General features: G+C 40.7%; 1 protein-coding gene across 3 annotated transcripts in view; it reads left to right on the top strand.

Moving 5' to 3' along the window:
- Window positions 1–13197, top strand: part of fmn2b (formin 2b) — a 237454-nt gene that overhangs the window by 166199 nt on the left and 58058 nt on the right. For all 3 annotated transcript variants that reach the window (XR_487913.2, XR_487914.2, XM_007893908.2), the window contains exon 14: window positions 6120–6212. Coding sequence is in view for 1 of the 3 variants with exons in the window: in XM_007893908.2 (XP_007892099.2) it covers window positions 6120–6212 (93 nt within the window). In the remaining 2 variants the exon portion in view is untranslated. The remainder of the gene's footprint in view (window positions 1–6119; window positions 6213–13197) is intronic.

Here is a 13197-nt window from a genome sequence, read left to right as displayed (position 1 = left end):
TGTAATAGTAAACAAACGCAATTCATTGTTGAACCCATTGGCGTGTGCTCCGACAAAGCCGCACCTTTACTATTTCACAGCTTTTTGGGAGCCCTATCTTGCCCTTCTTTGAGGCAAGTGACATATCGTTTGTACAGCAACCTGATCTGCCTTTGATCTTCCACGGCTGTCAGCAGCTTTCCTCAAGAAGTCATAGGACAGCTTCTGCTCCTGCTCTATTCTACACTGGAAATTCTAGCATTTCACCACATGACTTAAATCAACTCAATCTGCAGAGCGATGTGCATGATTAGGTCACTGATCTCTAAAGGAAGCACAAGGGCTTTTCAGAAGTTAAACCTTTTTGTTACTATTTCTTGGTTTAATTCGATTTTTTTCTCTCTCGCTCCACCCATCCACACCCCCTCCCCCTCTGTGAAAATGTTTCTTTTTATAAAAAGAAACATTGCATTTTTTGGCTCAACACCTGGTCACAAAAACATTTATAAATTAAATTATTTTAATAAATATGCGACATTTTTTATTCTTTTATTGGCTTGCCTATTAAACTTCTTACTATGGTTCATAAAACTATTTGAAGTAATCTGTTGCCTGCATAATATTTTGTTCTGTCCTTGTTTAAGGAGATTGTTAGCCATTGTTCCTTACAGGGTAATATTTATGGTGGAAGCTATTCCTAGAAAGGTTAAAGATGAAAGGTTTTATTTTTGTTGCAATAACCTAGCATTTTGCATTGGAAAAAGTGTTAGGTTTGCATGCATTGTGCACTGTGATGTGTATTGTATCTGAAAAATTACAGTGGGCTAACCAAGGTTGTGACTCAATTTTTAGTTGAGAATTAATTCCCTGGCACAGTGAGTAGAAACATTCTGATTTCTCTATACATGTATGTATTGGGTGCAAGGAAACAATTTAGTGCTACAACACAAGTGTCAGCCTGACTTAGTTAGTAGCACTCTAGCCTCTGAGTCAGAAGGTTGTAAATTCAACCCCCAGGACTAGGAACTCATGTAGTCTACGCTGATACTCCAATGCAGTGCTGTGGGAGTGCTGCATTGTTGGAGGTGCTGTTCTTCAGATGAGAAATTAACCTAAGGTTTCATCAGCCCGTGCAGGTGGATGTTAAAGCTTTCATTGCACTATTTATAAAGAGAAGGGAGTTTCTCCCAGTGTGCTGAATAGCAACCCAAAAAAAATTGGTCATTCACTTCATGGCTGTTTCTGGGATGTTGTTGTGCAGAAATTGGCTGCTGCGTTCACCCACAAAATGCACAGTCACTCCACTTTACAGTGTGTCATTTGAAGTGTATCCTTTGGTTTCTTTCCGTATGAGCCACAAATGTCAATTGATCTTTCACCTCTCTTGTTCTTCCTTTTACTTGCAATTCATGTGCACTAAAGTCTTTGGCCTTGTCTACTTCTGTTTGTACACCTTGTATCACCCATTTCATCTTTTTGGACTAAATTGCACTTTGAATGGATTATCCTCTTGAAATCCTTGCAACCTTGCAGAATGCTGTTAGCAGGCTGCATCACCTGATATCAGATCATTATTTAAATTAGTAATCAGATGGAAAACAGAATGGAAGTTTATACATGCTATAATAAGATACCTTTGTAACATCCAACTCCCAGTCATGTCAGTATTTGAAGTTTGCGGATTTTGGTTTGCATTTGATTTATAGCACTTAAGAATCAAATCTTCGTTCTTGCTCTAGCAAAATAGTTTCCTTCAAAAATCAGTTTACATGAAACCATACAGGCCTGTGATCTTGTTTTCTGTATTGACTGAGCTGATGTTTGGTAAACCCAAGTTCGCAATACTACAATGCAGATTTTTTGGGGTTTTACTAAATCTGAACAGTTGATCCAGTGCTTAATCTGTCTTGGCCATGAAGTAAATGGTTAATATACAGCATTGGTTAATATACAATATATAAGCATCTGTTTTAAAGTACAATACTGTAGATTTTTAAAATAAAAACAGATGTCTCTTTGACGTTTAGTTGATCTTTGGAGCAATATTTTTCTATCTTTATGACTCCAAATATATTTATAGGGCATTAGCTATTGGTGAAACTCAAAGCATTTCAATCATTTGGGTCCAAAAATCTGAATGCAAATTGCCATTGGATGGCCTTCCTGCTAAAGTAGTTGAGTGTGTTTGTTGGTCAGAAAGTTATCCCAGGCTTTCCAATGTCACAGGTCTCGGTTGGATGAGCAGAAGTAAGGGATTTGTTAGAGGAATGGGAGACTGACACTGAGGCATTGACTGTAATCCATCTTGCCATGCTCAAATCATTCTGTGTGCTGAAATACAGCTGCCAAGTATTGGCTACCATTCCAGAGAAGCTTGGACTAGACAACTGTCCCACAGCTGGATTGAAAAATAAGCCTTCATTGTTGGAAGGTGTTGATGTGTAGTTTTGCTTTGTGGTAAATAGTTGGAATGCACTTGAGAAAGATATCAGCCTGTTTCTAAAACCTTAAACTGAGATTTCTGTTGCTTCCATTAACAATTTTACTGTTTTGTATATTAAAACATTGTCTGTAAAAAATTAACAGGAACCATCAAGCTGTGTGATAATCTTATAGAGGTTATGGAAACCTTTTTGCCCCAGTCATTACAGTTGTTGATGATTATTTCTCAGAGGTGACTGTTTTACGATGTTGTTGGAGAAACTAAATTGTGTCCATTACCAACAGCAGGCATTCTTCTGGAAACCAAGTCAAATTTGCAGTGAGCTGCATCTATTTGTGCAATAACATTGAGAGAAACACTGTAGAAAGGATTGGAGCCATGATTTATTCCCATACAGAAACGTATCTTGCTTGACGTATAACAGGCTGAGGATTACTTTGTGCATTACTGTATTAGACTGCAAGGCTCTCCAATAATCTTTCAAATGGATCTTTTAATATAATAAGCAAGCCTTGTACCTAACCTGTTCATGAAGTTGATCCAGACAAATTGTTCACACTGACATAGGTTAAAAATTATGGGACACAATTTTAAAATTAGGAAAATAGGAATAAATAGGATATTCAGACAGGATTTTTCACATAAATAGTAATAGGCATATGGAAAAAGTTACCAGGGGAGACTGTTGAAGCAAATTACTGTAAATGGTTTCAAGAGAAAATGTATTGTGCTTTTGGAGAAAGAGGAGATGCATGACTATGATGCAAAGGTGGTATTGTGAATTTTTAAGAAACAAATGCCCAATGAGTTGAGGCACTTTTTCTTAAGCAGTTCATCCTTAATCAACTAGGATTTCTTAAATTCCAGCAGATCCCACAATACTTTATTGTGCTAGTTTTTAAGGAATATTAAGTCCTTAATATGAGGTAAATATTTCTTAATTGTTGAATTCTGTCTTGTAAATGTTTTATATTTTATTTTTTATATAGATCAAAGAGCTTCTTAGTCACATCAGATTTTTTTTGTTGCTCAAAAATCTGTAGAACAGTTGTGGCCAACCTTTATGGCCAGCCAACAAAATACATTTTCTTTATTGAATATTTCTTGATTTAAACCATAAATCAAGAAATATTCAACCAACAAAAATGCCGTAACTCCCTCAGTCTTCCTTTTTTCCTAAATCTACAGATTTTTAAAACCTAATCTTCTTGACTTAACTGGTCCTTTTTTCTATGTTTTCAGTCTTTGGTCTCATACATTTTTTTAAAAAAAAACAAGATTTTCAATAATTAATGCAATATATCCTTGCGTTGCTCTCTCCTAATGGGACTTATCTGCCAGGTCTACATAACTCAGTGTGCATATTCACCATCCACCAGTAGGTGTAAACTAAAATGCAGGATCAGACTGAATCCTGATTATTACCCTCAGGCCGCCAAAACCCACATTCACGCGTTCGTCACATCTAGGCTCTACTGTGCCAACTCCCTGTTTGTCGGCCTTCCCAACTCTTCCCTCCACAAGCTGCAGATCATCCAGAACTCTGCAGCAGCTTGTGTCCTCTCCCACACCAGGCTTTGTGACCCCATCACCCTCACCCGGCTCCACTAGTTCCCCATCCCTCAGTGGATCTCCCTTACCCCCTTCAAGGCACATTTGAGACCATCCTCCTCTTTGACTGCGCCTTTGGCCACCCTCCTACTCTCTCTGCCTCACTCCTCCCTGATTCCAACCCACACCCGCACCCTGCTTGGGTCCAAATCCTTGACTGTCCAGCACCTTGGTACATCCTCCTGCTGTGAAAAGTATTATAAAAATTTAATTTTGTATTGTATTACTTGACTCTTGCTTTCTTCCCTCGCCACCACCCCACTCACTTTTCCGTCTGTTGGTTCAGTGGTAGCACTGTTACCTTTGAGTTAGAAGGTTGTGGGTTCAAACCCCACGTCGGAACTTGAACTCATATAATCTAGGATGACACTCCAATGCATTGCTCTGGGTGTGTTGCATTGTCAAAGGTGCCTTCCTTCGGATAAAATGTTAAACCGAGGTTCCATCTGTCTATTCAAGAGGACATTAAAGATCACGTGGCACTATTCGAAAAGAGAAGGGAGTTTCTCCCAATATCCTGGCCAACAATCTCCAAATAAAATTCACTTCACGGCTGTTGCCGGGACATTGTTGGCTGCTGTGTTTCACCCACAAATGCACAGTAATTCCTGTGAAGCACTTTGGGATGTTCTCCCAACTTGAAAGGTGTAAACCAAACGTTGTTGTTATTCTATTATTCTTATTATTTTATTTAGGTGAAATGCTTTTATTCTAGGTTATATTTTCAAAACACACTTCAGTTTAGTTCTGACTGCAGGGGAGAAAGCTTCCATAACTTTTAATAAATGTAATGAATATTTTGTTAGTGGTATGAGCTTCTTGCTGATTATTGTTCACTTTTCGGTGTATTGGGTTTCCATTCTTGGAAACACTACCGCTGTTCCTTCAATATTTACAACCCACAACTTAACCGTCTGTCAAGTTTTACATATTTTTTCAATATTTGGAGAAGCCAAATACTGCAACCAAAATAGATACTGACATTGAATATTACAAGTAATGCACATATCAATCAAATTCAAATTGGCAAAATTATTGGCAGTGATCATAAATGATTGGTATTTCACTTTTGTGCTCAAAATCTGAGGTGAACATAAAACTTTTTTTTAGATGCCTGTGTCTGAATTTATTTGAAGTGAAGTTTATTGTAGGTTTTGCACACACTTTAGCACATGTGAAGAAATTGCCGGACTTGTTATTTTCAATCAAAAGGACCCAGCCTTATTTATAAGTTGTGCTTGATGCTGATTATTCCAAGCCCCGACATAGGGCTCTGAGATGCTATCTTACGTGAAGGACACTTTGTAAATGCAAGTTCGAAATATGAATCTTTAATTATTTTTCAAATTGCTTTTTAAAATAACTGTTATTAGCTATTCGTGTATCGGTTTCAAATTAAACCAAGGCTAACTATTTTGAGATTCTGTCAACCATATTTGTCATACTTGTGCACCTAGTTTACATTTATTAATTTTTCAGACTTTGTCTTGGTGTGTGCTTTGTCAATGCAATATTTACATATAAGCTCCATTTGTATGCTACAGCATTACAAGGGTACCTTTGAAAAATGTGCCCTCTGAGGTTGGATTATTTGATACTTAATCACCAAGATCAAGGAATTTGTGAGCACTCTGAAAATGAACTGATAAAATAGTGGTTCCAGATTTTCTTATTTGTTCATAATTTATCAACATATCAATTAATCTAACTCAGATTTGTTTTGAACAATTTTATGTTCTTGCTGTTTTTTATAGTTCAAACGAGTCAACGAAGAATTGATCGCTCCCACCCTTGTAAAGATGTCAATTGTGTTTTTTTCCACATCACCTATTTGGCATGGGTTCTTATGCTGGGGATGTTTATGACAGTGAAGCACAGACTACTGCTAAGCAAGAGGTCCTGATTTGTAAATCAGAAACCCCATGTAATTTTATCCCTCTGCCCCAAAACAAAATTAATTGAAGTTAAGGAAATTCAACTGAGGAAATCATCTGCATCTGAGATCTTTCTATAGGTGAGCCATTTGTCTGTTCAGTGAAAATACTGACGTCAACTGAGATTTTTCCCTTTTTTTGTGTCATTGCAGTCTGCGAGACAGAGGCAGAAAAGGTCTGCCGCCTTTCATCAGTAGAAAATCTCCAGCCTTTTAAAGACAAAATGGAAGAATTCATTAATCAAGGTAAATTGAATAGAGTTGAGACCTTTTATAAATAAATGAGTAGGTAAGTGGTATTATGTATTTTAGCTATGACAATATTTGTTTTGGCATGAGATGGTGCCAAGTACTAGAATTAATCAGTGTCACAAATGTAATACAAAAATACAGAAGGACTGATAGCAATGTTCTCGATTGCAATAACAAAAGTATTTTTAACAAGTGTTTTTATCCAAACTTCAAATTGTACAATTTGTTTTTAAGAAATAAAAAAGTGATTTTTTTTCCAAAATCAGTTTTTAATTTATTTTTAAAAAGGTTACTCATCTTGCTGACATTTTTCAATGAACGTTCAAATTTAATTATACTACTAATAATAAAAATAGTCCTTACATTTGGTTTAGTGCTTTCACATCCGGGGTTATCTGAAAGCGCTTCACAGGATATACTGCAAATTGGCGTGACTGGTTTTATTAATGCTGACAATTTCTTGGATATTTTTTAAGAAAACTCAATTGTGAAGAACACTCCTAGTGCATGGCATTCGAAGAAAATAAGTTCCCGAATACAACGTTAACTTAAATGACTTCCACAAGAATTTCTAATTCCGTTTATTTTGAAATCAAAGCCTTGGAATTGAGCTTGGATTTAGGCTTATTTAACAAATGCAGTGAAATCGTTTTTAAAGAGGATTAATTTTCCAGGAAAATAGTTTAATTTACAAAAACATTTCATCACTATTTGTTCCAGAGGATTATATATAGTGATATTTTCTGCACTTCCTTTTTGATATTATACAGCTACCCTCCCTGCCCTCCACCCCTCCTGATCCCAACCACCAGCTCGGGTGCAAATTCCTGATTGTCCAGGGCCTTGGGACGTCCTCCTGATGTGAAAGGCACTATACAAATGTAATTTATTGTTGTTTGTTGTTGTTGAGGGGAGAGAAAGGTCCTAATGTCTCACATTTATCTTCATAACTAAAGCTCTTAATAATAATGATAATTCTCACATTTAATATAGTGCCTCATCATGTTGTTGAGATGTCTCATAGCTAGTTTATCCCCACTGACTGTTGATTTTATAGCCTGAATATAATAATAACAATAGCTAAACGTTTAATTTCAATTAATATTCCTAAACCCTGTTGAGGTTGTGAAGTTTGTTTACTTTTAGAGCAGTCCATCAACTATGTGGGTGTGTGACCAGGATCACAGGCTGCTGTCAGACTGGAGCCTGTGGTCCTAGGCTCGATGGCATGCTTGACTGACAGCTCTGAAGATAAATAAATACAAGCTTTGAATTACTATAGTTCAGTTAGCAAAAAGATTTGGAAGGTTTTTTTTCTTAACCTTACATGAAAATAATTTTACTTTGGGAAGTTCTACTTTCAAACTAAACTTAACACAAGAAAGTACAGAAGTGCAGTTTTGTTACCATGTTTCTCAAAACGTCTAAAGACCTTTGGAAGGTTGACCAGCTGTTAGTCAATGATGGGACATGGAGCAAACATACCTGAAGCAAATTAACCATTTCATGGCTGAATGCTGACAGATCCCCTTATGATTAACAAGTGTGTGGAGAGTAATGAACGCATGTATTTTCAACTTAAAGTACTTTGGCACATGAGAATGGGAGGGGAGGGAGAGAAAGGTTAATGGATTCAGTATATTTCAATGAATAATAGTAAATATGGCTGCATTTTTAAAAAAATCTTTGCCTCAATTGCTGAGTATTTGCAAAATAAAGTATGTATTTAGGAATGATTTTGAGGCATTAATCTTGTGTTTCTACTTCGGTGGTTCAAGCACAGCTCAATAAGTGTGAAGTGAAGGGTGGAGGGAAGGGGAAAGATGACTGAAACCATGTGTCAAAAGGGTAAGTTTTGAGATGTGCCTTGAATAAGGGGAGGGAGAGACTGAGTCGAAGGGACTCTGGCATGGGGTTAAGGAAGATGTCAAGAAGCAGCACCGTGCTTGCTGAGTGAAGGTAAAGGCTGGGTGTATGGCATCATCTGAATTATAATTATCTGAACTCTGGATAATTATGGTTATGAAATCCTGCAGATTGTTTTGTTTGAGGCTTCTATTATATTAGTTTTACAATCAATTTAGAAAAGTATTTGCTTTGGAAAATGAAATTGCAACAGGCTTAAAGATAGTGATGCCATCGACCAGCATGGTTCAAGTGGAGAAGGACAAAATATAGACCAACAAAATCCCCCTCCACCCTCAAATGTTACCAATTAACTATTAGTGTTTAAATACCTTTTCAAAAAATCAGTATTTTCTATCCTTCCACTCACCAGTTTGAGGAAATTACAATCAATGATAAGGTACTTATCCTTGCTAGCAGTGAAATAAGAGTTAAATTCTGACCAGATTCATTTTGAGACTTTACGCTGTCTCAATATCACTTCTGACTTAAACTATCGGGGACTCTCCAGGATCTAATTCTGAGTTATTTGCTAAATAATGATAATCTTTGCATTTGATATAGTACTTTATCACGTTGTTGAAACAATTCAAAGTCTTCATAGGATCAAAGTCCCAATTACAATTAGGCATGTCTGAAGCAATATTTACTTGGCTCAGTCAGGCATCAGCCTGGCTCAATTGGTGGCACTCTTGCCTCTTAGTCAGAACGTTGTGAATTCAACCCCCACATTGGAACTTATTTGTTGAATTAATTACAACTTTCTTACTTTACAAATACTGAATCATTCATTCCTAAATCAAATCCAAAAAAAGGTTGACGAGCAAATACCTGTCTCTAGCAGTATAAGCTGGATGGTACAGTCTTAAAGGGGGTGAAGGAACAGAGAGACCTGGGGGTTCATATAAGTAAATCTTTGAAGGTGGCAGAACATGTAGATAAAACTATTAAAAAAAAACATACGGGCTTTATAAATAGAGGCATAGAATACAAAAGGCAGGAAGTTATGATCAACCTTTATAAAACACTGGTTAGGGCTCAGCTAGAGACTGTGTTCAGTTCTGGGCACCACACTTTAGGAAGGATGTCAAGGCATTGGAGAGGGGGCACAGGAGATTTACCAGGATGGTACCAGGAACTAGGGACTTCAGTTATCAGGAGAGGTTAGAGAAGCTAGGATTATTCTCCTTGGAGCAGAGAAGGTTAAGAGGAGACTTAATAGAAATTTTCAAAATTATGAGGAGATTCGATAGGGTGAACAAGGAGAAACTATTTCCACTGGCGGGTGGATCGGTAACCCGAGGACACCAATTTAAAATAGTTGTTAAAAGGAACAAAGGGGCGGTCAGGAGAAATTTTTTTACACAGCGAGATGTTCGGATCAGGAATGCATTGCCTGAAAGGGTGGTGAAGCCAATTTGATAACAACTTTTAAGAGAGAAGTAGGTAATTATTTGAGGAGGACAAGTTTGCAGGGCTATGGGAAGAGAGCGGGGGAGTGGAATTGATTTGGACAGCTCTGTTCAAAGAGCCGGCACAGACATGATGTGCCGAATGGCCTCCTTCTGTGCTGTATAATTCTATATATTAAAAAAATGATGTTGTGCTTGCTTGCCTTATTTTTTTATTTGAAGAAAGAACTTGTATTGATACAAATCTTGTGAAAAAATGTCTCAGGGGGGTTTACAACTTGCTGTTAATTGTAGCGACTTTTTGAAGGCAAATGCAGTAACTATTTGGCACGAGTTGAGAGCAGACGCGAGCAGCGAGAGCTGGGGCTACGGGTGAATGAGCAGGCAGTGACCAGCGCAAGAGTCGAAGGTTCAGTTGACAACAGCGAGGAGAGGTAGGCTACGGAAGGGCACCGGTGGGGCGAGGTAGGCCTCGGGAGGAGCAGGGCCATTTGCGGGTCCAGTGTGGAGGCGAAATTTCAAGTCTCCCGCTTGAACCACGGGAAATGAGCCACCACTGAGATCAGATGGGAGCGAGCGACCGCCAAGACCATGGGTGGACAAACGAGCGGTGGTTAGTAACCGGCGAGATGAAGTTCAGCTGCTTCAGGCGCGGAGACACTATTTCCAAATTCCCCGCCTGAAAAATGGCCGAATCTTGCTGTGTGACGTCACTTCCGGGCGCCATGTTCAAATCCTCCAGGGTAAGTGTAGTGAAAATTTTGCTATCCTTCGGCTACCTTGTCCTCCCTCCTTGCCCTCCCTGTCTCTGGCACCTAAGCCATGATCCCCATACCCCCTCTCCCCCCCGTGCTGACTCCTGTAGCTGATGCTGCCCCGCTGATGGCTCGCTCCTGGTCTCTGCATGCGCGTTCTGGCTACCGCCCCAGCCCGAGCCACTCCCTCTGAAAATGTTCCTGCTCCGACCTCCCACACTCCGCTACTCGCACTCTGTCCTTCTCTCCTACTGTCTTCCTCACCTTCTCTCTTTCCTGGACTCCACCATTGCCACCCTCTGCCCCAGGTTGGGCATCCTCAGCCAGGCCCATCATGGCTCCCAGTGTTGGTTGTCCCAGAGCAGACATCCCAACTATCCCATCGCTCATTCTCTCCCCACCAACCGTCTCCAAAAGGTAAACACCCCTTCCCCCTCCCTCATTCATACCCTCTACAACTCTTCCCACTCCTCAAACTCCAGGGTCACCTCTCCCCACTACCCCAAATTTTCTCTATACAACTCTATCCTCCATTCCCACCCCCCACCAGCAAATCTATCCGCATTTCCCTCCAAAATGTCCGCTAACTCTCCAATAAAACCTTACTACCCGGACGTTCAAGTGCAGATGGCAGAAATCTGGCCTCACTATTCACCACCATCTGTGGCTTGAGCACCTCTGCACCTACCGCCTCTCCCTTTCCCAGGTCCAAACTGACTTTGACTCCAAAGTCATCCTGGAGGCCAAAAACAACTGAAAGACACTGTTTTCCCCAGTCTATCACCTTCTCTGTGCACCCCCTCAAGCCCCCTCTCTCCTCACTTCAAACGCCAAGTGCGAAGAGGTTCTAGACTTCTTTGGCTTAAAGATTCAAAACATCCGCTTGGCTGCATCATCCTCACACCCACCCCTTGTCCCCTTCCACCCACCCAGACCATCCACACCACCTTCTCCCTCCACCATGGCTTCTGCCACTTCCTCTCCTTACATTTCTTTGCCCCCATTTTTCCTTCCCTCTCAACTACAATCACCCGGATGAAGTTCACGACCTGCTCCCTCCCCACCCAGCTGCTGGTCATTCAAATCCCCCTTGTCTCCCCCTGCTGGCCGACACGGTTAACTAGTCTCTCTCCTCAAGCTCTGTCCCACTCCTCCCGAAATCCGCTGTTATCACACCCCTCCTCAAAAAACCCACGCTCGATCCCTCTAATCTCTCACACTACCATCCCGTTTCCAACCTACCCATCCTTGCCAAAGTCCTGGAATGCATTGTTGCAGGTCAACTTTGGTCACACCTCTCCCTCCTCGAGCCCCTGCAGTCTGATTTTCGCCCTGCCCACAGCACAGAGACAGCGCTTGTCAAAGTCACAAATCTGTGACCAGGGCTCCCTCTGCCTCCTCATCCTTGGAGTCCTGTAGCTCAGTGGTTAGAGCACTCGCTTTGCAAGTGAGAGACCTGAGTTCAATTCCAGGCAGGGCGAAACCTTGGGCAAGTTTCCTTACTCCACACGCCTAATAATAATCCCTCCAAAACCAAAAACAATAATAAATTGGTCATTTTCAATCTACGACTGTTTGTGGGACATTGCTGTGCGCAATTGGCTGCCGCGTTCGCCCACAAATATACAGTCAATTCACTTTACAGTGTGTTCTGTGAAGCGCTTTGGGACGTCCTCCCGACGTGAAAAGCGCTATATCAAATGCAAGGATTATTATTATTATTATCCTCCTGGATCTCTCTGTTGCGTTCGAAACAGTTGACTACGCCATCCTCCTCCACTGACTCTCCTCCCACATCCACGGTAATGGGACTCGCATGGTTCGAACACTACGTAACCAGCCGCCTCTACTTCATCTCGGCAAATGGTCTCTCCTCCCACCCCCACCCAGTCACCAGGGCTCCATCCTTGGCCCTCTTGGCCCTCTTTATGCTCCCTCTGGGCAATGTCATCCATAGTCATGGGGTAAACTACCACATGTATGTGAATGACACACAAATCTACTTTGCCTCCTCCAGTACCAGGTCCACCGATGTTCTATCAGCTTGTCTGGCAGACATCAGGGCCTGGATGAGTGCAAACTTCCTGCAACTGAACGTGGACAAGATGGAAGCCATACTCTTTGACTCCCGTCAACATCTTCACTCCTGCGGATCTGAACTCCTCAACCTCCCTGGGCTCTCCCTCACACTCACCAAACCAGTGCCAATCAAGGAGTCCCGTTCGACCCCCAGCTGTCCTTCCTCCCCGACATCCAGTCCCTGACGAGGACCGCCTTCCTCCATCTCCACCACATTGCCTGTTTCTGACCGTACCTTACCCCAAATGCAGCCGAAACCCTCGTGTATGCATTTGTCGCCAGTCTCCTCAGCTCCACTGATCAAAAAATCCAGCTCATTCAGAACTCTGCCTCCACATTTGATGTAAATCCTCCACTTCTCTGTCAGCCTGGCTCAGTTGGTTTATGGGCTCAAGCCCCATGTTGGGATTTTGAACTCACGCAATCCTAGCTGACTTTCCTGTGCAATGCTGGGAATAGCATTCCATTGTCAGAGGTGCTTTCCTTCAGATGAAATGTTAAACTGACTTCCCATCTCTCCATGCAGATGGATGTTAAAGAACTCATGGAATTACTTGAAAAGAGAAGGGAGTTTCTCTTGGTTCTTGACCAATAATTCCCGCAAATAAAATTAGACGTTCACTTCATTGCTGTCTGTGGGACATTATTGTACACAAATTGGCTGCATGTTTGCCTAAAAAATATAGTCACTTAAGTTTACAGTGACTCCTGTGAAGAGCTTTAAGACATCCTCCTGATGTGAAAGTTGTATCGAATGTAACATTTTTTATTTATTTCTGTAACTTCTGGTTCTATCAATTAGCAATCCATTCATCATAAGTGTCTTTA

The sequence above is a fragment of the Callorhinchus milii genome, unplaced genomic scaffold, assembly GCF_018977255.1.
Source record: "Callorhinchus milii isolate IMCB2004 unplaced genomic scaffold, IMCB_Cmil_1.0 Scaffold3, whole genome shotgun sequence".
In the NCBI taxonomy this organism is placed as follows: Eukaryota; Metazoa; Chordata; class Chondrichthyes; order Chimaeriformes; family Callorhinchidae; genus Callorhinchus; species Callorhinchus milii.
The sequence above is the reverse complement of the archived record's forward strand: the minus strand, read 5'-3'. Positions and strand labels throughout refer to the sequence as shown.